This window comes from Dioscorea cayenensis, chromosome 18 (assembly GCF_009730915.1).
Source record: "Dioscorea cayenensis subsp. rotundata cultivar TDr96_F1 chromosome 18, TDr96_F1_v2_PseudoChromosome.rev07_lg8_w22 25.fasta, whole genome shotgun sequence".
In the NCBI taxonomy this organism is placed as follows: domain Eukaryota; kingdom Viridiplantae; phylum Streptophyta; class Magnoliopsida; order Dioscoreales; family Dioscoreaceae; genus Dioscorea; species Dioscorea cayenensis.
This window is the reverse complement of record NC_052488.1, coordinates 8,731,614-8,756,466: the sequence shown is the minus strand read 5'-3', so window position 1 is coordinate 8,756,466 and position 24,853 is coordinate 8,731,614. Positions and strand designations below refer to the sequence as shown.

Genomic DNA, 24,853 nt, shown 5'->3' with positions numbered 1-24,853 from the left:
AAGCTATAGATCCCATGACCTTCGAAAATGCAAAGACGAGCAATGAATGGATTGTAGCCATGAATGAGGAGATGGAGGTGATTCATAAAAATCAAACTTAGGAGCTGACCACCTTGCCAGAAGGGAAGACGGTGATTAGTTTGAAATGGGTGTTTAAGTCCAAATTCAAACCAGACGATGCTCTACTGAGGAAAAAGGCATGTGTGGTTGCAAAGTGATATGCTCAATGAGAAGGTGAAGACTTTGATGAGGTCTTCTCTCCTGTTGCTCGAATGGAGACTATACGTCTCTTCATGCCTATAGGAACCCAAAGAAGGTGGAGAATTTATTAGCTAGCTGTCAAGAAGACATTTTTAAATGGAGAATTAAAAGAAGTCTTCATTGAACAACCGGAAGGCTTCCTCATCACCGAAAGAGAAGACTATGTATACAAGCTTTGGAAAGCTCTGTATGGGCTTCGCTAAGCTTCCAGAGCTTGGTATAGCCATATTGACACACAATTCATTCAAATAGGGGTTGAGAGTAGTGCAAATGAACCTACTGTATATAAGAAGCGATGAGGAGACACTGAGATACTACTAGTGTATTTGTACATGGATGATATTGTCTATATGGGATCATCTGAGGAGATGTTAAGAGAGCTCAAGGAAGTGATGATGAAAACGTTTGAGATGTTTAATTTGGGTCCAATAAAATACTTTCTTGGGTTGAAGGTTAATCAATCAAGTGATTCTCTATTCACCTCTCAGCACAAGTATGCAGAGGATTTACTAAACAAAGCAAGAAAAAAACACTGTAAGTCTGTAGGAAGTCCAATGAACTCTAATGAAAGGCTTCATTCTCAGGATAACTCAGGGAGTACTTGTCCTACAAAATACAGAAGGATTGTAGGTGGGTTATTGTATTTAACTCATACATGACCGATTTAATGCATGCAGTATTGGTTGTCTCACGATTCATGAATGCCCCAACTGTGCATCACTTTGGGGCAATGAAGAGAATATTGAGGTATGTTAGTGGAACCCTGAATCATGGGCTCTACTACACAGCAAATGAAAAATTCAGTTTAGTTGGGCACTCAGATAGTGATTAAGCAGGCTCTCCGGATGATCGGAAAAGCACCACATGCTGGTGTTTCTCACTAGGCTCTACCACAGTTGCATGGAGTTCAAAGAAGCAAGCAATCGCTGCACTCTCCAACACTGAAGTTGAGTATATTGCACTCATTGCTAATGCTTGTGAGGCTATATGGCTGCGCAGACTCTTAAAGGACCTGAATGAAAAGTAAAGTAGTTCAATTGTGATCTATTGTGATAATAAGTCAGCCATTTCCATTGCTAGGAATCTCATTCATCACGGACGGACAAAACACATAGATACTCGCTACCATTTCATACGAGATTTTGTGAAGAATGAACAAATTGACATATTTCATTGTGGAACTGATGATCAAGTAACAAATGTCTTTACCAAAGGATTGACTCATCAAAAGTTTGAACACTTTCGTGGAGCACTGGGAATATGTGAAATTTCTGATCATGGGGAGCATGTTAGAGTCTGATCAGAAGATGAGTAAAGAGTCAATGCTACTATGATGAATGGAGACAATCAAGCAGTTGAAGAGTCCATGTATACATGGAAAGTAACTTGGTTGATTGAGTGAGATGAAGCAAGTGAGTGTTTGGATGTTATTTGGAAATGTTCTGTTTTTGAACCTTTACTATATTACTTTGTTTGCTTTAGTATGTACTTAGTGAACTGTCATGCTGCCATGTATCTTAAGTTGTATCTTAAAATTATAGCCAGGATCCTAACATCCTCATGCAACAAAATAGGATGGCAATTGTGTCAACAACCATTTCCACTCCCCATGTTGCATACAACCACAATAACCATCTTCCTTGAAATTATTGGGCTTTCATTAAAACTTCTAATAATTAATAAACAATATGGTAAGCACTAAGCAATTGTTTCTGTAGCAGGCCCAGTACTCTACTAACAAGAGAGAAGGAAAATTGAGTAGCATGGTCATTAAAAATTTGACACAAAAGATCCACTATGATGGTGGGAAATTTTCATTTAATAGAATTAACGGTGGAGATGATATTGGAGGAGATGATCCGAAGGCTAGAAAGTGCTTCATTCTCAACCTAAAATGAAATATCATATATGTATATATATATATATATATATATAGGCCGCTTCTTCTACAAGCATTCGTAGAATTGGATTCTACAAACATTTTTTTTCAGCCGTTGGATTCAAATCCAACAGCTAAAAATTTTTCACTTTTTTTTCAATAGTGCTACTGCTGTACACATACCCAATTGTGTCTATCTCACTCTATCACTTTCTTTTTGCCAACTGAACATTCTACAAGCATCCACAGTTGACGAATTCTCATATGTGTGCGCGCGTGTGTAAGGGAATATCAATAATTTTTTAACAGGGCGAGGGGGCGAAGAAAGGTAAAACCACAACCGCCCCACCTAGCAACCCTTACAAAAAAATCCCCACACCGCCCCACGCCCTGATTTTCAATAAAAAAAAAAATTGCCTCTTTCGGGGTAGATTGGGTCAAAAACTAAGGATCGGCTCAGATTTTGCCATCCCTAGAGCCAAACAATAAAATTTTGTAAATATTTGTTTCATATAACTATAAATTTTTTAGATCATATATACTAATTTGTAAATATATATATATATATATATATATAAATCAATTTGTAAAATGTCCCATAACCAAATAATAAATTTTGTAAGAATTTAACTAAGTTAAATATCTCATTATATCCTAAAAAAATAGCAAGTACATAAGAAAAATCCATCTTTAAGCAACTCAAACTAATTGAAAAAGAGTCGTAACAAAATCTTATATTCAACATTGTGATAAACCTAATCCTAAAAGCTCTTGAATCTCAATTAGCACCCTTAGCTATCGATTACCTTAGTTTTTGTTAACTTTAATTTTCATTTCATTTTGCTTTCTTTAATCATTCCACATGCACATTAATTTGTTTAGATAATTTTAATTACAAGATCTCAACAATTAGCAGCAAAGTCCTCTTAGAATAATATTCTTTTTACAACTTGATGACCTGTGTCGCTGCAATATCAATTAATCGGTCAGTCCTATGGATGTCCAAACGGACCATTGTTTCATAGCTCCTTCAATAGAAAAAAAAAAAAATTAAAAAAAAAATAATAATTGACATAGAAATCAACAAATTCTTCTGTACTTGGCATGTTAGAGGGAAGTCTCCATTCATATTCTTTCAATCATCCTGGAATCATTGTGATCAATCTTAGCAAAAATAAAGAAATTAGGCGAAATTTTCTTCAAACCATAAATGTTGGAGCAATCCCTCACTGAGAAAACCTCATGGTGAATCTTGGCATCCAATGCTCCTTCAGACTCAGGCGAACCAAGATCCATTTCAAAAAGATTTCCTGAAGCAGTAGTAGCAGCAAGTGAGAAAACAGAAACAAAATCAGAGAGGATGAGTCAATTTTGTCGATCAGTAGCAACTCTTAGCTGCATACAACTTGAGCTACATGAGATCAATGATTGCATGAACCCTCAAGTAAGCCAACAACTAGGCAAATTTTATAAGTAAAATCAACACGATCTGCCAAACAGCTGAGCTTCATGTTGATGAATTATTTTCTCAGGACTTAACGCAGTAAAGCAGTTAGAGTTCACAGTAACAATTTATGGACTCCCACGTACTGAGTTATGAGTCATCATCAAAAACAAAAATGATATCAGTTGATGAAAAACATTGAATTCTTTTATGTGAAAGTGCATTTAGCTCTCTATCTACATCAATACAGTTTCTTTCATGTGCATGGATTCCTTGTTAAACCAAAATTCCTTGTTTATCCAAAAACTTTTGGGCGCCAGCCAGCAATGATGTCCTCCCGTAATGCTCGAGTTTTTACAAATGAATCCCGAGAGAAAATTGTCTGGGAGCATCAAAAGATGGAAGTATCAATAAATGAAGTAACAAAATAGGGAACATATCTGCATTAATGACTGTTACATTAAAGTACTAATTAAAATTTGCAGTTAATTAAGTAAGAATATATCTGACAACAAATAAATACCATAAATATCTGGGAACTATATCTGCAGAAACAAATTATGGAGGAACATATGCAATTTAATACAATAGGAGACACATGAACTTCCCACAGATGATATAAATTTTACAGACAAGTGCACCTGGAAAGAACACCAGAGAGATGTGAAGGAAATTGAGAAACAAATTGAAAAAATTATTCATGTTTGATTCTTCTGGGCTAGAAATGAAAAATAATAAATTTTTAAAACAATCTACATTCTGCGGTTATTATGAATAAAGATATATAAAAGTAATCATATCCACAACCTACAAACCTAAAAAACCAAGATGATGATGATTGGAAAAAATAACTCTGGTAGGGCCTCACTGCATGAGCTCTTGTTATCACTAATTTGTATTAAAAATTAGAGTTACTTAAATTTGTGTTTCAACAATGCAAGTATCCACTCTCAGCCTTGAATGGCCTGACATTCTTCAAAAAGAACTTATACATATCATTTTTCAAATAAATACAAAATTATCAAAGCACCTAACAAAGATTCAATTGCTTAAGCATGACACCGCCACAGATAACAGAAATAAATCTTCTTTTGTGAGATTTCCAGAAAATGCCTTCAACAAGATTTTCCTTGCCTGAAGGATAGCAAGGAACAGTTTGAAAGTTAATTTGTGATTAGTAGTCCAGCTACATCACCTTCGTGTGACTGTCCACTCACAGTGGGCTCTAATTTCAATCACTTCAATTCTCTTCCTATTAGAAGCGTCATACTACACACGCACTATATATGAGGATTGTGAACTTCATTACCTTGGCATATTAATTGCATGTAATGTTCAATAAGCATCGAATTTTTATATACCCAAGTAAGATGCTTTTGGCAAAAGATGATAAATTATTTGAGAAAAGACAGTTGCAATTAACAAATCGTGATAATTTCAAAACCATTGTATACACATTTAAATTTTAATCAACAACAGAAGATCACATGTAGTCAAAACTGCCATCTATGGAATGCTACTAGATATGAACATGCTAACCTCATGCCTTATTTTGTTTATTGTCAAGATTTTATTCAATCTCTTGCTCAAATATGATCACTTCAAAAGATTCATTTGTTTCTGTATTTATGTTATGTTACAGGTTTCAAATTGCCATATCTTCCATCACTTATATATTGGAGTATCCTCAGTCATGCTAACGAATAGCCATTCTGATGGCTAACAAAGAGTAAAATATGTAATAGGAAACCATAATTATATATTCAGAGTATAAAGTATCAATTGTTTCAATAAATTGAAGAAAGAAAAACCAACAATGCTATGTACCTTCATGTAATTTTTGAGAAGAGGAAGTGAGTCTGGGATTGACCAATCCTTATAATGGCCTAAAGCAATCTCCAAATGATAAAGCTTGGGTCCAAGAGAGAGATCAGCAGCAGAGATCATCTCCCCATTGATAAAGGGCCCCTAATCATAAATTAACAAGAGGAAATCACATAAACCAAATATGAAATCGCAAGAAGTGCATTCCTCTCTTCACAAGCAAATGGTCATAGTTTCAAGTAGATATAATATGAGAAAATACAAATATAAGCATTAAGCACATCTTTCACTTAATTAAGCAGTACTGTTGAAATTTCCCATATAGAGTACTGGAACCTCCGCTGGTCATGCACTAACCACAACCTTGCTTTTATAGCATCGCATTTCTAAGGCATAATCAGCAAATGATTAGATACCTGATTTTGTTTTTAAATTTCATTTTATTTGTATTTTGGACTGGTTAGGGCATGTTCACTCTTTGAGTAGGATGTACAGTCTTTAAATCAGGTTTGGTTGGCATCATGAAGTCTTATTTAATATGTTCAGCCCACAGTTGTCCAAATATACAGAATTATTTTGTTTTCTTTAATTTCAGAATATTTTACTGTCCTACACTTAACTCTTACATCAATAATACAAGAGCACATTTAATTATTTTCATCTAAATGAAAGAAAATTATAACAACTTGTGAAACAATGTAGAAGGAGTAAGCGCATTTTGGGCCACTGAAATATAACCTAGCACTCATTTTGGCAGCTAAAACAAAGTGGTTCACTTTGGTCAAATACTAAGAAAAAGACTAAGACAAAACTAAGAAAAGAGGGACCAAATTAGTGATCAACTATCCTCTAAGTTTAGGTACCATCTTGAATACTTCTCAAAGTTGGAGGACTAAAGTAAATTGCTTTTTGGTAAAGATACAAAAGCAAGCATAATACAAAAACTGACATAGTTCAAATGCCAAAAGTACACTTTCACCTATATGATAACTGTGCTGGAGAAAAAACATATAATATGGCTCTCGGACTAAGAAATTATAAGTATTAATAATGAAGACGAGAAGACTATTGAACCAGGGAAAGAGCTGTCGTATCAACAACTTAATCCTCTACTAGGGCGAGAGATTAGGACTAATAAATCCCATCACTTATCCCAAGTTCTTCTACAAGATTGGACTTGAGGAGTTTTTGAAGAAAGGCATCATCAATTACAAGATAAAGCAAGAAAAGTGAAGACAAACATGTAAAATTTCAATGAAAAATTAACCTCTACAACAGGTACTTTCAAGGAGACAAGCTTGGTACATATTGCCACAACCAAGGTAGTGGCACCAATATAAGTAGAACTATTTGAAGCCATTGTCAAAAGAAAATCCAAGTTACTAGAAAATTTTGCCATTATTATATTTTTTCCTTTTTTGATTTGCCATCTTTGTGCAAAGTTTCAACATGCTAATGATTTAATCCTTTTATCATATCAACATCAAAAGTATTCTGTCAGATGGAAGAATAAGCCGTGGTTACTGCTAGAATAGTTGTAAATGCATGATTATAGGGCCTAAAATAAAATATTGTAATCAGAGGATCGATTGTAGAGATTAATTAGATTGATTATATGGTCCCTCTTTTTGGTGTACTATTGAGATTATATATGCCCTAGAAGTTTCAAGGAATAAGGACAAGCTATTCTTCCAACCACTAATTCTTTTCCTTCTTAGTTTATATAGTATCAGGGTATGTTCCAGTCAACCTATTTCCAGCCATCTTCTCTTATCACCAGCCACTAAAAAAGCCATTTTCAAAATGATTGAGGGATCAAAGGCAGTGGCTTTTATAGATTAAAGTTGCGTCCTTTTTAAATCTCCCTTTTCTTTTGCTTTTCTTGCACCATCAATGATAACTACTGCAAAATTACAAGGCAGTAGTAATTATGTGTCTTGGGTTGCATCAGTAAAGCTATGGTTTTTGGGTTAAGAATATGATGATCGATGAACAAAAAATGCTACTGACGAAACAAATTGGAGTAAAAAAAATGGATGCTCAATTGGATAGATTATTATGGAAATTAAGTTGATTCAAAATTCTTCACCCTCTTCTAGTTTTGCAAAACTTGATGTAAAGTATGAGCAAAGCCAAAACCTTGTATACCAATAATGTTCAAATGGATATACAAGGCTGTTTCTAAAATGGTCAACCTTCAACAAGAGAATGATATGGTCACTTACTTAGGTCAAGTGGAATCTCATAAGGATGAGTTCAATTATTTGATGCGTATTTCTGATAGTGTCGATGATCAAGAAAGACAAAGGGATAAGTTTTCATGGTGCTAGCTTTGGTAAGACTTAGATCTGATCTAACTTCTGCACAAGACCAAATTGTAACTAGATTTGAGGTTTCAACTTCAGAAGATGTGTCTGCAAGACTTTTGCATCTCTCTTCAACCCTAAATAATGTTACAAATACTGTTTGAAGTGAGTTAGCCATGTTAGCCATACAAACTGGACAGGAAGGGAATCTTGGTGATACGGGTAGAAACTCAAGATCTCATTGCACATATTGTTTTGGACACTCCATTGCCGACCACCACCCTCCTAGTTTTAATTATGATCCTCCTCTGCATACTGTCAATGTCGCTCACACTATTACGGACCGCATTCTTCCTGGACTAAATATTAAAGAGCTACTGTCCTCCTTCCTAACTTTAACAAGAGCTGATTATGCAGAATATTTACAGTATCAGACAGCCAAACAATATTCCTATACCATTGCTCCCACTTCATCTAGTAATTCTTTTGCTTGTATCATCCCATCATCACGTATGGGTCAATGGATTCTTGATTCAGGAGCCTTTGATCATATCTCTGGTAATAGAAATCTTCTCTCTAGCCTTGTTTCTCCTTCACTTTCTACAGTTGATTTAGCTAATGGATCTAAAGCAGCAGTTAAACGATGAGGAAGCTAACCTTCCAGTTCTTTGTCTACTATTTTGCATGCTCTGAGTGTCCCTACAATCCATATTCTATTAGTACATTAACCAGACGATTAAATTGTTCCCTTACTTTTTGGCTAATTTTATTCTTGTTCAAGACCAGGCAGAACAGACGATTAGTGAAAGACATGAGTCACATAAGGTGCACCTCCTTTCCATCCACAAACCTCCAGTTGTTTGCACCGCCACTGTATCTCTTATTCTCATTCATAGTCGACTAGGCCATCCCAGCAATGTCAAACTTAAACAACTTGCTCTTAGCTTATCTACTTTGCTGTCGTTAGAGTGTGAGACATGTCAATATGGGCAATAACTCACTCTTCCATTCCTAAGTGTCTTAATAATTGGCCTAAGTGTTTTTCTGCTTTTGTTCATTTGGATGGTCCTAGTCATGTTCGCACTAGATTATTCTTAATGAAACATCATTCAGAATTATTTTCTATCTTTGAAACAATTTGTGGCAAAGTTCATACGCGGTTTAATACCACAATAAAAGTATTCTGCAGTGATAAGAATATTTTTCTAATCAATTAAAAATTTCACATCTTTTCATGGAATTTTTCGCCAGATTTCATGTGCTGATACACCCCAATAAAATGGGATGGCTACATCACTCTCTTTATGGTTTAAAGCAATCTACATGAGCATTGTTTGGCAGATTTAGCAATGTTGTTTGACAATTTAGCCTACTTCACAGTGAGAAAGATCACTCTGTGTTTTGTCATTATGATTCATCTAGAAAATGTCAATATCTGGTTGTTTATGTGGATGACATTGTCATCACAGGTAGTGAACATGGTGGCATCAATCAGCTGAAGTAACTTCTTTTTAGTTTTTACTTATTACCAAACTAAAACCTTGGGAAAATCAAAATAATTTCTAAATATTGAAGTAGCTCAATCTAACAATAGTATTGTAATTTCACAAAGAAAATATCCACTGGATATATTAGGAGAAACTAGAAAGCTAGATTGTAAGCTAGTCGGCACTCCCATGGATCCAAATGTTTACCTTCTATTAAGATAGGGAAAGCCCTTCTCTACGCCTAAAAGATACAGGAGACTTGTTGGAAAACTCAATTATCTTACTATTACTAGACCAGATATCACCTTTGCAGTTAGTGTGGCAAGTCGATTCTCATAATCTCCATGCAATAGCTACAGGGATGTAGTGATTTGAATCCTCAGAAACATCAAAGGAGCATGAGGTCAAGGTTTGTTGTATGAAGATCAAGGACACAAACAAGTAGTCGCCGATTTGGATGCTGATTGGGCTGGTTCTCTTGTTGGTAGATGCTTTACTTCAGGATATTGTGTTCCAATGGAGGCAAACTCATACTAGAAGAGTAAGAACGATGATGTGGCTGCTAGATCAAGTGTAGAAACAAAATATCAGGCTACGGCACTAGCTAAATGCGCATTCATGTTGTTGCTATAGCTTCTTCAAGAATTGAAGGTTGGGAATATTAAACAAGTGAAATTAATCCGCAACAATTAAGTGCCCTTGGACATTACCTCAAATCCTATGTTCCATGAACTGACCAAGCAAATAGAAGTTGGCTGTCACTTTATCAAACAAATGATAAAATAAGGACGAGTAAGGATGTATCGCAACTATCTCTGTGAAATCAAATGAATAATTGCCAGATGTTTTTACTAAATCCATCAAAGGATCACAAATTGGGTATATTTGTAACAAACTAGGAGCATACAACATGTGCGTGCCAGCTTGAGGAAGAGTGTTAGAATAGCTGTAAATGCATGATTATGGGGCTAAAATTAAAATATTGTAATTGTATATAATAAGGGGATTGATTAGAGAGATTAATTTGATTGATTGTGTAGTGTCCTGTTTTGGTGAGATATTGAGATATATACCCTAGAAGCTTGAAGGACTAAAGACAGGCTATTCTTCCCAAGTCTTATAATTCATTTTTCCTTTTAGTTTATGATTATGTAGGACACATTTTTCTCTTCACAGTTTCAACAACAGATAAGGTGTCAGAGGTAGTTTGATAGTTTTACTTTTAGACCTACATAATTGTGCCAAATCTGGTGGATTTGTTTTGAATTTTATTATCAGTTGAGTTCATCAATAAGTTTAGAAGTCTAGATAAGTTTTATTTTAAATAAGTTTTTCTCCTATTTGGAGTAAAACTTTGCTCAGATAAGTTCTCAAATCTGTATAAAAAGAAAGATGAGTTCTCATGGGAAATCAGTCAACTAATGAGTTAGTCTCAGTTTTTTGAAGCTTATATATATTTTCAAGGTGTTATTGCCTTTTCTTCAGAGTGTGATTGATTAGTTTTTAAGGTGTGATTACCAAGAAGCCCTAAGTATGTGATTGTGTAGCCTATCCTGCGTCTTCTTGCACATAGCCCAAACCAAGAATGAATCACACATAGCCCAACCCAAACCATGAACCAAACATAATTAGAACATATCAAAGGAACGGAGAATCTGGGAGCTGACAGATTATCAAAAATCATCCCAACAAGTCCTTACAGATAAATGGCAGAAAAAGACAGGTAAAGAATTACCACAGCTAGCTAAAAGAAAGATTCCCTGAGTTTGATCCATGGCCTTTTCTCTCTTTTCTTTCTTATTTTAGCACTCTGAGTACCAAGAATAACTGAAGAAACTCAGAAGTTCTTAGGAGGTTAGTCTCTCTTTCCTCTCTTAGGCAATTTCCCTGATAGAATTTTGTAGATCATATTTCATCACACCTAATTTCTTACAACTGAGAGAAATGCAGCATCTGGTTAGAATGACTGATCTACATATTTCAGAAGGGATCTCTTTCCTAGGACAATGTGCAGACGTAACAAAAGCATTTGTTATTAACAATGAGAGTGATCTCTTCCCAACAAAAATAAAATTAGTAATTTCTTATTCATTGTAATAGAACCAAAAATAATGATGTATAAACACATCCACTGTTTCAAATAATAGCTTGCAGAAATCACAGCAATGTGATGAGATGGACTAAAGAGATCACTGGAAAACATCACATACAGAAGATGAGGTGAGGCCCTAGAACCAAAAATATGATGACAACATCCTTCAAAGAATCAGAAGCAGCTGGTAGTGTGATGGTTTTGAGATTGCATTCATGATTAATAGTGTTACTAATCCGCAAAAATATGATGAGATGGCAAAGTTGTTAGATGAGCAATTTCAAGGTTCAGCTGCATTAGAAGGTGAGAATTGTAGCTGGATTTTGGCTTCCATGCAGGCCAAAACTATGTATTGCAATAATATTAGTGATTGACTGGATTGTTGGATGAAAATTACTGGTCAGACAAAAATTAGAAAATAATAATAATAAAAAAAATAGAAGAACCATAGAAAATGAACAAAAATTCAAAAAAAAATAGAATGGGAATTCATGAAGGATGTTATATTATATAATTGTATCATGCTAGGAGAATCTCGGTATTAGATTTTAACTTTACGTAGTTGCATCTTAACATAGGTGAGTACATATCATTCACGGCTTTGCCCACTTGTAACATTAACCTGCTTCATCTCCTCAATTTTTAACAAAGGAGACACAAAGATGATGAAGAAATGGAAAATGAAAGAAAAAAAGCGCTAACTTCTGGCCAAGACGAAAGCTTCTGATGATTTAAAACAAGCCCAGTGAAGATAGGAAACGGGAAAGGAAGTTCTATTGGCCGATCAACAGATCACATTGGTGTTCAACTAAATCATGATTATGAATTTATGATATCAGGTAAAATCATCTATGTACTATATGGAATACAACTATGGTTTGAAAAAGAAGCGGTGTGTATGGTAAAAATTGAAACAACTAAATAGTGATCTAGGGACAACCAACACCAAAAAGTAAATAACTAAAAATATACATAAACTCAAGGCTGGAAAACCAAAATGGCTTAACTTCAGAATTAGTATTTCAGTTTTCAGGAATGGAGGACATTTACGATAACCTTGCCCTATGGGCTTCTACATCTAACAATTGTTCCAAATGCATGAAGTTTCAAAAACCACTCAAAAACATGGAAATTATATTGACAGGAAAAATTTTATCTTATTCACATTAAATAGGAGGTGAATGTTACCATGAAAGAGAAGATCACATGGACTTCTCATTCTTGGCACATTATGCACATCGCTGAGTGACAGAGGTGACACATTGGAAGTATTTTTACGCAGGTCTTCAAGGAATTTTACAGTAACTCTTTTCTATGACCACATTATGTCAACTTGAGAATAAGTAGTGCTTCTCCAGAGTATTTATAAGAGGTCTGCTTGATTCAAAGTAATGAAATGCGCTTAAGCAATAATCATAAACCAAAGTTTAAGATGCACAAGGGTGAAGTTACATTAAATGAAAGCAAACTACTGCAAAATTTTCGGTCAAATCAGGCAGTTCTCACTGTCTTACCTCATGCCTACTAATCAAGTTTGGTCTAACCTTGCCAAACAACTATATTATATCAACTTGTACTCAAATCATAGTCAAGGATGCACATGTAATGTCCCCATCACATGACCAAGCATTTAAGCTCACTGTCACCAGTCAAATTTGGAGCAGCAGCCGCATACCACAAGCTGGAGGAATTTTCAAGTACAAGAGACAAAAATTTTACCTTTATGCAGTTTTATGCAAACTTCATTCTTCAAACAAAATAAATAAACAGAACTCATCAAAATAAGACATTGTTACATCAAAAACCAATTGTTTAACAAGGCACACAAAAAAAGAAAAAATCATGGAAGTTATTCCAATGAAAGATGCTTACCCAGTAAACAGACATTTATAAAAGAAATCCCTGATGATAGACATAAACATTAAACAGCTTCAGGGTAATCACAGGAATGCTAATATCGACATAACAATGCATAAGAAAATATATTTTGCAAATGTATATTATGGAAAACCAAGTCTAACACTCACATTGTCTTTTATATAATCATTAAATGATGCTAACTCTGTAACCAATGCCTCCTCAGTCCCGTCACTGGGATCTTTGCTTTTCAGAAACCCAATAAAGGTTGAGAAGATCTTTGAACCACTACAAAAGTAAGACACAGAAAAGTAAATATATGCACACACACACACACACACACACACACACACAATTGAAATCCATGGAGGCAAAATTATATATGTGCATCCATGCATCAAATTATTCAGTTGAGTTTAATATGCTTGTCAACCAGCCTAAACCTAGTTTTACTTAATAATAACAAAATAAAGCCACAAAGTATAGATTATTATTTTAGCCTGATCTATAAAAGATAGCACAAGTCATTACTCAGATTGACACAGCAAACCCATGACTAAAGGGCCAAAAAGTCACATCTATAGGTAATAAGAAAAGGAAATTGACATTTGATCCAGAGACTAAAACATCCAACTTCAACTGGCCATTTGCTAAGAATATCAGGATTTTCGTATGTATTAATAACGATAGCTATGTAAAAAGATAAAATATCAAAATAGAATAAATATCATAGTTGAGTTATGATAATGAGGAGATGATCAACAAAAGGTAGCCAAGGAGTGCAATTTAGAATTAAAATATAAGGTTCTCGCATCTCATATTGTCAACCTTATAATGTTTTTTAATTCAGAAAGGATACCGATATACTAAGCCATCCATAATTGATTTTCTCAATAATTCTCCCTTCAGCTAGCCTCCAGATAAGACCATTACTGTTATAGACTAGCCACTTTGTCGTAAATAAGTTCATTCCTTATTTAAACTTAGATTCTTTCACAAAATTTCTACGGGGATCAGGTAAGTATCTTAACTACTAATTGATGAAAATAGAAAGTAGGATAACTAATGTCCATGAACCAAGTTTACCTTAGTTGGGGATCATATTTTGAAGCGGTGGTTGACAAAGTTTGTGGAAGTTCATTTTGAAGTAGAAAAATACAAGACACATTATAAGCAGAAAATATGATAATTTTGTGGTGACTTGCATTATATTCGACAAACATTGTCTCCATTCTTTATTCAAAATATAAAGTCCATGACCTATTTTGAGCTGCCCATTAGGTAGATGCTCAACACAGAAACTTTAGTTCCATATGTTTATTACCCAAAGCATATGACCAATGAGAATTGATTCAATAGAAATTCAAGAGATGTGCAAAGGAACCTGGTTGATATGTTGTGATCATATGACTAGTTAGAACATGACCTCATTGATGGCTAAGTTTAAAAACAACCATTTGATAAGTAGCCCACTAGTTGCTTTGGCATTTTCAGTATTTAAAACCTATGAAGCCTATAATTTGGTAACCATTGGTGTTTCTAGAATTAGTCAGAGTTACTAAGTTAGTTTCCTTATTTTTAAGAAAGTTACCTTTTCTACAACTCATAAATAGTATAAAATGAAGATATTAGGGTTGTATACCTAGTTTTTATTTTTTAATTTTTGAGGAGAAGATAAGCCATGACATCTGAAGTTTCCTTTCTTGTATGCTTTTATGGTATCAGAGCTTATACATATATTTGATGTTAATGGGTGGAATAGGTAGAGGCAATGGTTCCAAGGTATCTTCAAATACCTCTCAACCTATCTCTACAATCGTTGCAACTGCTTCCTCAAAATATTCCTTATCTATCCAAATTACTTCTCTTAAATTAAAAAGCTGTAATGTTCTTCAACGCTCACTCTTTTCAAATGGTGATTCAAGGGAAAGGAAAGTTTGAATATTTGGATGGCTCCCTCAAACAGCAAGCTGCTAATGATCTTTTTTTTTTTTCATATTGGGTATTCATAACTCCATGGTCATGTCTTGGCTCATTCATTCTGTGGAGGATAACATAGCCAAAATCCATTTGTTTTATCCTATAGCAAAAGCAATTTGGGGTGCTGTAACTCTAGCCTATTCTAACCCTGCTGATTCTTCTCAAATGTTTAATCTTTAAAACTAAGCTCACAATTTTTGCCAAGAGGATAACACTATCACTCACTATTTCAATGCCCTAATGAAATTATGGGAAGAACTGGATTTATACAATCAACAAGTTTGGCATGATCCAACTAATGCAAAGATATAACGCAAGATGCTAGCAAAGGAACCTGTAAATCACGCTTTGGATGAAGTTCAAGGACATCTTCTTGGCATCCAACCTCTACCAAGTATTAATGAGATCTTTGCTGAAGTTCAGCATAAAGAACACTGCAAATGCGGTATGATGGTCCTTCTCTTCCTTCTCCAATGACAGATTTTTCTGCTATGGCAGCTCACTAACACGAGGGTTGTAATAGCCGGAACAAGAATCTTACATGGTGTGATCATTGTCAATGCCCTTATCACACGAAAGCAAAATGTAGCTTCATGAAAAGCCTATCGATCAGGTTCCTAAGAGTCTTCATGGCAATAATGGCTAAGGGTATTCCAGTCTCTTTTGAATTTGCTCCAAAGCCTTCCCGAATGTTTCGTTCTCAAAGGCACAATGAAATCACTTCACAAACTCCTTTCTAGTACATCATTACCTGGTTCATCCCTTATGGTACACTAAGGTACCACCGTATCTTCTATTGCTAATTTACCAAATGAGGGTGAACATTGGATAATTGATTCCAGTGCATCTGATCATCCTACCAGCACTCGCATTCTTTTCTCTTCTTATACACCCTCTTATGGTGATTGGTTTATCAAATTGCTGATGACTCTTTTACCAAAGTTGTTGGTGTTGGTCTTGGTCCCCATATTTCTCTCTCTAATGTGTTCCATGTCCCTGGTTTGTCTTAGAACTTGTTGCTTATCAATGTGGTTATTACTGAATTGAATTGCGCAATCAGTTTTCCACCAACCCTATGACCAGAGCTCAAGGCAGAGAATTAAAAGTGCTATAGCAATTTATGGATTGTATTATTTTGTCTGAGATTCATTTTCTATAATTAGTTGTCAAATTTTTGCTGGTTCTACACTTTCTTATCTCTAACAGGAAATGTGTCTCCATTGTCATCTTAGTCACCCTAAAGGACACCTCAACAGAATGAAGTTGTTGAGCATATGAATTGAACGCTATTGTGAGAACCTGGTGTATGCTATCAAATGGTGGATTGCATAAATGTTTTGGTAGAAGCTATTGCCATTTGCTTGCTGTCTGGTGAATCGGTCTTCATCGGTACCACTTGGCTTCAAAACTCCTTAAAAAGTTTGATTTGAAAAACTTGCCAATTATTTTGAATTGAGGATTTTCGAGTGTCCTGCATATATGCACATGAATAATGAAAAATTAGAGCCCAAATCTAAGAAATGCATTTTTCTTGGATATCCCTCGAGATTTAAAGATATAAGCTAGTGTCCTAATCTTGCATTGCCCAAATTCATAATCAATAGAGATGTTAGTTTTTATTATCATGCTTTAATGCTTAAATCAAAAGTAGAGTTTTCAGAGTAGAATAACCAAAACAAGGAGGAGAATAACATTGAGATGGCCGAGCTATATATTAATGATTATCCAGCTCAGCATAAGTCACCATCAACATCAGAGTCAGAACCAAGACCATCTACTTCTCATAACAATTTAGAAACAAGTCCAATTGAAACTAAATAGACATCACAAAAGTGACCATACAATATCGCTATAGATCAATAAAGTTAGGAATCACAGCTACCACCCACATATAGAAATAACTATGAAAAATCAGTTGCTTGCACTTTAACAACAGCAGAGGAAACAAATAATACTAAAACGCCATCATCATATTCAAAAGCTATTTCAAGTACCAATTAAAGCAAGTGAAAGTAGCAATGCAAGAATAGATGGAGCCCTTGCATAAGAATGCCACTTTGAAAAACGTTAAAAGGAAAAAAGTTATTGACTATAAATGGGTCTTCAAGAAAAAAAAAGGCATCGTAGGCGTTGAAGAAGCAAGATATAAAACACAGCTAGTCACAAAAAGATTCAGCCAAATACAAAGTATAAATTTTAACAATGTCTTCTAGCATATCGTAAAACACAGTTTTATTCATATTTTACTTCGGTGACCATGCATGATCTAGAGCTAGAGCAATTAGATGTTAAAACTGCTTGCTTACATGGTGAGCTTGAAGAGATGATCTATATGCAACACTCAAACGGTCTCAAAGTTGAAGGAAAAAAGATCATTTTTGCTTACTGGAGAAATCCTTACACAACCTTAAGCGGTCTCCAAAGCTATGGTAAAAGTGATCTTATTCATTCATGGTTATTCATGAATTTTCATGAAGTAGTTACAACAGTTGCGTTTATTTCAGAACGATAGCAGATGGGTTATCCATATACTTATTGTTGCATGTTAATAACAAGTGTTGTACATAAAAATGGTATTATTATCACCATTCATCTAGCTAGTAATCCATCATTAATCATGCATTTTCTTAGCCTTTGTAATGATTTCCCCTTCCTTTTTGTACAAACTACTCATTTTTGTTATTTTGTTTGTAGAAAGCTGGAGCTGACCAAGAAATTCTGTAAACTGAGGATCAATTTTTGGAGGTCACACAACTCGCTTGTGGTCTGCGAAAAGTACATGTGGTCTATAAAGCTAACTGGGGCCCAACTCCTGTCACTGGCTATAAAAAGGAAACATGAAAGGGTTTTTAGGGTAAAAAAACAGAGGGGCAAGGTGGTTGCGGCTAGAGAAGAGGAAAAGGAATTTCTGAAGACTCTGAAAGGGGCTAAAAGAAGGAGAAGAAGGCTGGAGAACTGAAGATCAGATCTTTGTGGATGTTATAAGGAGTTTTCCCAACCCCGTTGTGCTGTGTCTTTGCATAACTTTCATCTTATTTTCCTTTGTAATTGAGACATGGAAGTGTAAAACCTCTCTTTAGGTTTGGGATTAGCCCAAAGTAGCAATTGTTTGATGTGTTGTTAATTTTGTATGGATATTTTGTGCTTAAAGGTAGATTTCTTTGAGTTGGCTTTTCATTTAAGTAACACAGCTTGTGAGTGTGAAAACCTTGCTTGTATTTTCTTAGAGACGAAGGTCTCGGAACCTCTTAAGTCACCCTGAATTTATTCAAAGGTAATTCTTGAGGGTTCATCATTTAATCATTGATCTTATTAGGGTTTTGAATGTGTTCATCTACCATGAAAATAGGGGATGGCCTTAACAAAATCAACTTGCTATCTCTTGAAAGAGAGTGGCAAGTAGCTAAGGATTAGGATCCTTCAATAATCTACCCAAACCAAGTTCAGATCCAAAACATATCATTCATTTGCTCTTTGTGGTGAGTTCCCAAATCTAAGTTCATCCAAATCCGAATCCTAGTCCACACTCCTTCATCTCTGTATTTCTCATCAGTGCACTTTCTGCTACGTTGTTGTCTTTATTCTCCCATCTTTTAATTATCTAGATAGCCTATTATTGCAATAGATTAGTAATCGCGCTTGGTCCTTGTGGGATCGATAACTTATTTACTACTTGGCAAAACCATACACTTGCGGTTGTGCAACAACAAGTTAATTACTGCAAAGGATACTTCTAAAATTTAGAGGCTAAAAGTCTGAAGGGTTTAAGAAGAAAATTCTTGGAATAGAAATTCTAAGAAACAGAAAAGCAGGTTATTACTTCTTACTCAGAAGAAGTATGTGAAGAAAATATTGGAACATTTTAAAATGAAACATGCTAAATCTATGAGCGCTCTTATTGCTACTCATTTCAAGCTTTCAACAGCACAATCACCACAAGCACATGAGGAAAGAAGCTATATTGATCAAGTTTCATACTCCAATACAATAGGCAACCTCGTGTATGCCATGGTATGTACTCAACCTAATATTTCACATGCCATTAGTATGGCCAATTGATATATGGCAAATTAAATCTTTTAATTTGGATGACCGTAATTTTCTTCAAAGGTCTCAATCCGTTCAAATGGTGATCCGAGGGAAAAGAAAGTTTGAAATTACTCTTTTAACCGTCAATATTTATCCTCCTACTCTTATGGATGTAGGCTTAAAACTGAACCACATAAATTCTATTCTCCCACTTCGATAATTTACTATCTTATATTGCTGCTTAATTTAGTCACATTATTGCCTCCCAATCCTAGCACTAGGAGTAAGCATATGAACAAAAGATTGGCTAGCAGCAACAGAAAATATCATTAACTTAGCGATCCCCAAAAGCGATTGATCGTATCTCTGCTCCAATGCTTGTAAGATCCACAAATATGGAACTGGAAATTGAACTTATAATTCATCCAAAAAGTTATAAACCATTTCAAACACAAGGTACCAAGTCGGTAATGCTCAAATTTTGTAAGTGTACAAATACCCACTATCAAGGAAGAAATTATCAATATATGTTATCATAAAACATAGAGTTGTTCAATTACCACTTACAAAATAAAAGAAATGCATTCGCAAAATTAAGGAGACAAATTATACATAACTTTTAATAAAAATGAAGCATTGTATTGTTTCCAAATGCTGTGTTCAGCTATGGAGTTACTCAAGCTCCAACCAATCACCCCATGGTTACCAAACAACCTCTTTAACAAGATTTAATTATATAAACAAATATAATTAATAATTAATTTTAAATTTTTTTTAAAAATAATAAAAAATATATTGTAAAGAAAAAATAAATTTTAATCTGTAAATATATATATATATTCTAATTAGTATTGCTTTAGGCAATGTTTGGTCATTCCGGGTAAAATTCTTTCCAAAAGATTTCGAATTTTCAAATATTAACCATATTATCCCGAACTCCCAACCAAACACATCCTAAAGAAACAATTTTAAAACCACCTAATACCATTCTTTACTCCAGTTAAAATCTTAACGCAATTTAGCAAAACATTCAAGGTAGCACCAACAACAATTGAAAAGATTATTATTTAAAGTAGAAGTATTTCAAGAGTGCAAGTCACAATTCAAGACTCAATCAAGTAAAAGTATGGCAACTAAAAGCTACGTAGCTTACTCAATATTACCATTATCACCAAATAAGCTCATACTTACATTGAAGACTTTTCAGGAGGAGTTGCTAGAGTTGGGAGCGGATACTTTTCTTCTAATGATTGCGTGATGACATCTGAGTCAGCAATCCACTTCTCATCAAGTTTGATAACAGGAACTTGACCCTTAGGACTGATCTTTAAGAACCTAATTCATTTGTTTTTAAGTATAAGTTCAAACATAAGGAAGAAAAGAAATTAAATGGTGCAAGGAGAAATGTCCAAAATGTTTGAGTTTGATCTTCTAATCAAGAAACATTGGAAACTTTACCATTCAGGTTTGTTGGACATGTCTACCAACTTCAAGTCATAAGGTAAATGCTTCTCCTCAAGGGTGAGCAAAACTCTTTGAGAGAAAGGACCTGAAATTGATACATGAGTCAAATCTTTCTTTTTTGGATACAAGATATGCCAACAATGGAGGAACATCAACACAATCCTTCTGCCTCTAAGCCACAAAGCTTTTACCATGCAAAACAGCTACATAATGATTCGAAATATACCTTAAATCTATTTTAGAAGTTTCCTTTAGCTATATAGTAAGCCAATGCTCAAGGAAAGAATGTAGGTGTGAACTCTTCAATGCAGATTTCATACAAAGCCATTGAAATCAAAGACTAGAGGGGCTCGAATGCGTTAAACATTGTATGCTGAGCAGCTTCTGCTCATATACCACTAAGTATAAGGTCATTAGCTAGGCCATTTGGCTATATGATGATCTTAAAACTTCTTCCCCATGGCTTTTTCTTTTACTTTTTTTTATTTTTGATGATCAGGGTTGTGGCCCTGGTTCAGGGTCTTTTGTTTATAACATTGATAAGAGTCATTTTATCTGTCTTTTCGTTGTCTATATGGTGCTTCTTCTCCTCATATGCAAGGGTGAAAGTTGGTAAAATAAATATTAATCATGACAATAACAAAAGTTCAGCTCAAACTTATATATAATGTTCATGTATGCTGAACAAAATGAGTGATCACATAGGTCAAGTCACCTGTGTATATTGTTCTTGATTCTTAAAGTACAGGGAAGAGAATTTGAAATAACAGAAATGCAGACAAAACTCCAGATAGATTATGCTCAGTTACAATTTGGGCTGCACACTACAAGGAACCACTAAATGGCATTCTTCAAAGTGGCACATGATATATGCATAGGACCTTTGGCTGCTGCAATAGTTATTGGAACTCAGCTAGATTTCTTATTGAAAACATTCTTTCCATGCAGACTAATCCAACCTTTCTTGAATAATGGATCAAATTTTTCAAAGGGAGGCAGTGAAACCTAGCATGAATTATAGACCCTTTAATATTGAGGGAGATGACTTAAGGATAAATCATGTAAAAGCTTGATCCCTTCTAGTAGAATGAAATGATTCAGGGATCATGATGCACATTTAATAGGGAGAACTAGGGCAGAAATTGCATGGGCCTATTGAAGTGGAAACAGATCAATTTAGGTGTCATATATTGCTTAAGTGTCAAGTCTTATCTATGACTTTATAAGATAGTCTTCTTTGTGAGTCATTGAATAGCATGGAAGGCGGCTTTGGCTGCTTAAGCCACTTAATTTTGGCAACTATTAGGATGTTCATAAAAGCTGCAAGGTCCTTTTATTAGTTGTTAAAACTATTGAGCGTCATCATGAGTTCATACTAAATGTCTTGCATTAAATGGAATTCAGAGTTTTATTAGTTCTGGTTGCACTTGCTTTTATAAATAATTGGATCTATACAAACATGGCTAATAATGTAAAGGGGGAATGCCTTTTTCTATGAAGAAAGCATCAATTTGATTACTTTTATATGCGGTGTTTACTCATGTACTCAACTTTTCCTTCTTCCTCTTTTTATTGATCTTTTCTTTTTGTTACTGTTGTTGCTAAGTTGTTCAAGGGCTCACCACTAGCTAAGGTTGGTGGTAGGAATTAGAATTGCTTATTCTTCCACAACCAGAAAACTGCAATCCTTCTCAAATCCTGTGATTTATCTAAGTGCCACAACTGAAATTTCAAATTATCTCAGCAATCAGATACCTACCAAGCTTGACCTTTACCTTCTTATACCTGGATCCTCAGTTGCTTATTATCAAAGTAAGCTAGACCATTGAATTTTGGCTATGCTAAACATATTAGCTTATCATCTAAATTAGTAGAGTTTGCACTTATTTACCAATCAAAAGGCAGTGCTGATTTTCATAGTTGATTATAGCAATTGCAATCATTTTTCTTTTTGATAAGATTAATAATGCAAAAAGATTGATCTGCTCCAATATTTCAGGATGATTTATATTTTTTTTTCAAATGGACTCAGATGACAATAAGAAAGCTAAAGAAATATGATAGCCTGATGCATAGAACTCAAATCTTGATTGTGAGTATTGTTATTTCCGTAATTAGGAAAAATAAATTATACAGTCTCACATTAAGTAGTAGAAAAAGATTATGTGCTACACTGCACGTAAGTGTCTTCAATTAAAATATTCGAAGCAATTTTTACAAAGCAGAACCAATGAGGCATATCATGAAGCATGCCAAAACAACAATTTCTCAAGCCAAGTGAACGCATATACTAAATTCTTAAATGAATGAGCAAATTGGAATTAAAAATCTTCATTTGATATCAGAAGCAGCTATAATTGAAGATAAGATAAGAAGAAACCATATAAAATTGAACAACCATATATACTGAGCATCCAAAAGTAAAAGAGAAAAGACAGAAGGGAGAGATGGCAAAAAAAGCGAAATTCAATGTAAGATTATAAATCTTAAAAGTGTGCTACTTTGCTGGAAAGTTTCGAACTTGGCAAAATACATGTAATCAAGCATCCTATTCATTGACAAGAATTGCCTATCTACAACACAAAACTATGTCCCTTACTAACAGCAGTATGCATGAATGGTTCTTAATTGAAAAGTGGTTGCAGAGACAATAATAATTTACTCAACTCAACAGACCAACAATGATATCTATTGCTTCAATAACAATGTTTGCTGATAAATTAAGGAACAATCCCAGGTTAATCAAACAATGTTTCAAAAGCACCAGAAGAATCTAAACAAATACATTCAAGAACCTAAGTGAATGAGAACACCTACAATCGCCGAGGCGGTCAGGGACGGTGGTGGAGGCCTTGACGCAGACGTCGAGTGGCTGCGGTGGTGAAGAAGCCTTGACGGAGAAAGGCCGAGATAGGAAGACACGATGATACCGAGGGAAGGGCGAAGTGGAGGAGAAGCTTCTTGAAATAGATGGAAAATGAGCAGCAGAAGCGAGAAAGGAGGAGCGAGCAAGAATGGCTGGCGCCATCAGGCCAGTAGTGGAAGCAGACATTGTTCTTAGCGTGGAGCCTGGTGGAATGGATAGCTCTCATTTCCAAAGCATTATTATTATTATTATTATTATTAGAGGAACTGTTTAAAGAATCCCTCGACTGTTTTTCACCAGAGCAGAAGATCCCTTGAGTTTTACATATCCTCATAAAATCTCTGTTTTATGAAAAGTGGAGTTTTGAGTCCAAAGGTTTGTTAACCGTGTTAAATTTGGTGGAAATTGACAACAATGCCCTTACAAATGATTTATAAGTTTTTAAAAAGCATTAACAATTAATGGATGACGTCAAATCATTTCGTCGTTCGAGAATACTTGAGAAACCGTTCCTCTTTTCTGTGACTGTGAGTTCCTTCTTGCTAGCAGGAGAAGGATTGCACGCCGAAGTGGTCAATCTCGTGAGAAGATATAGAGAGGAAAGAAGAGAAGAAGAGCGACATTGTTTGTAGTTGATCTGCCCGTGACCCAAGATTTAAAGAGCGGAAGAAGGGGCCGGAGTGGAAAAAGGGGCCGGAGCGATGAAAGGCGAGGAAGAAGCAATTCATAAGGGAGGCAACCTAGAAATATTCCCGTGGCCGAGAGGTATGCAAGCCTTGTGACATCTAGGGCTGGTCGACACCCACTTTTTTCCCAAAGCATGTCCAATTTGTGCAAAATGGTGTTGTTGTGCCCTACTTCCAGTAAAAATTAAGAAAAAATAATAATTTACTTTTTATTTCCATGTAGTTTGTGTTCAAATCCTGCAAGAATTAGTCAAAATGGCAATGTTGTTATTTTCTTTTTTTGCCATGAGGAGTCAAAATGCCAATATTGTACACATCTAAGATCATTGTGCAAAGTTCAATTGTTTCATTATTTAATGGATTTTAGTAGAACACCAAGGCTCAAAGGAATTCATATTGTCTCAGTGTATGCAATTTATCCGCTAGTTCATTAGAGACAAGAATTTGTTAACATAAAGTGGGTTAACAGAGGATGCCCACGAGAGCCAGATGCCACTTTAGTGTCTTCCACAGATGTAGATGCCCACGAGACTGCATTAGATGATTGCCTCGGCACTACAGATCAGTGAAAGAAAGGATGCTTATGGTAGTTTATGTGTCTCATATGTGAATGAAAGTTTGTGTACTGTTCTTTTATGTGCACAACTACGTAAATTGTCCATAATCATTGGACTTTGT

General features: G+C 35.0%; 1 protein-coding gene across 1 annotated transcript; it reads right to left on the bottom strand.

Annotated features, from left to right (window-relative positions):
• Positions 1–3,641: 3,641 nt before the first annotated feature.
• On the bottom strand, positions 3,642–23,714 carry LOC120282307 (probable glutathione S-transferase DHAR2, chloroplastic). Its single transcript, XM_039289088.1, has 6 exons — positions 23,441–23,714; positions 20,618–20,708; positions 20,351–20,494; positions 13,321–13,438; positions 5,412–5,552; positions 3,642–3,966 (listed from the first exon to the last, which is right to left on the bottom strand). The coding sequence occupies exons 1-6, from the start codon at positions 23,673–23,675 to the stop codon at positions 3,880–3,882; spliced, it is 816 nt and encodes a 271-aa protein (XP_039145022.1). The 5' UTR covers positions 23,676–23,714; the 3' UTR covers positions 3,642–3,879.
• Between the last annotated feature and the right edge of the window lie 1,139 nt (positions 23,715–24,853).

Coding starts and splice junctions, on each gene's coding strand:
- LOC120282307 (XM_039289088.1), bottom strand. CDS start 23,675: ATGTCTGCTTCCACTACTGGCCTGATGGCGCCAGCCATTCTTGCTCGC. Junction 20,709..23,440: donor CCCTGACCGCCTCGGCGATT/GTAGGTGTTCTC, acceptor TATCAATTTCAG/GTCCTTTCTCTCAAAGAGTT. Junction 20,495..20,617: donor ATGTCCAACAAACCTGAATG/GTAAAGTTTCCA, acceptor CAAATGAATTAG/GTTCTTAAAGATCAGTCCTA.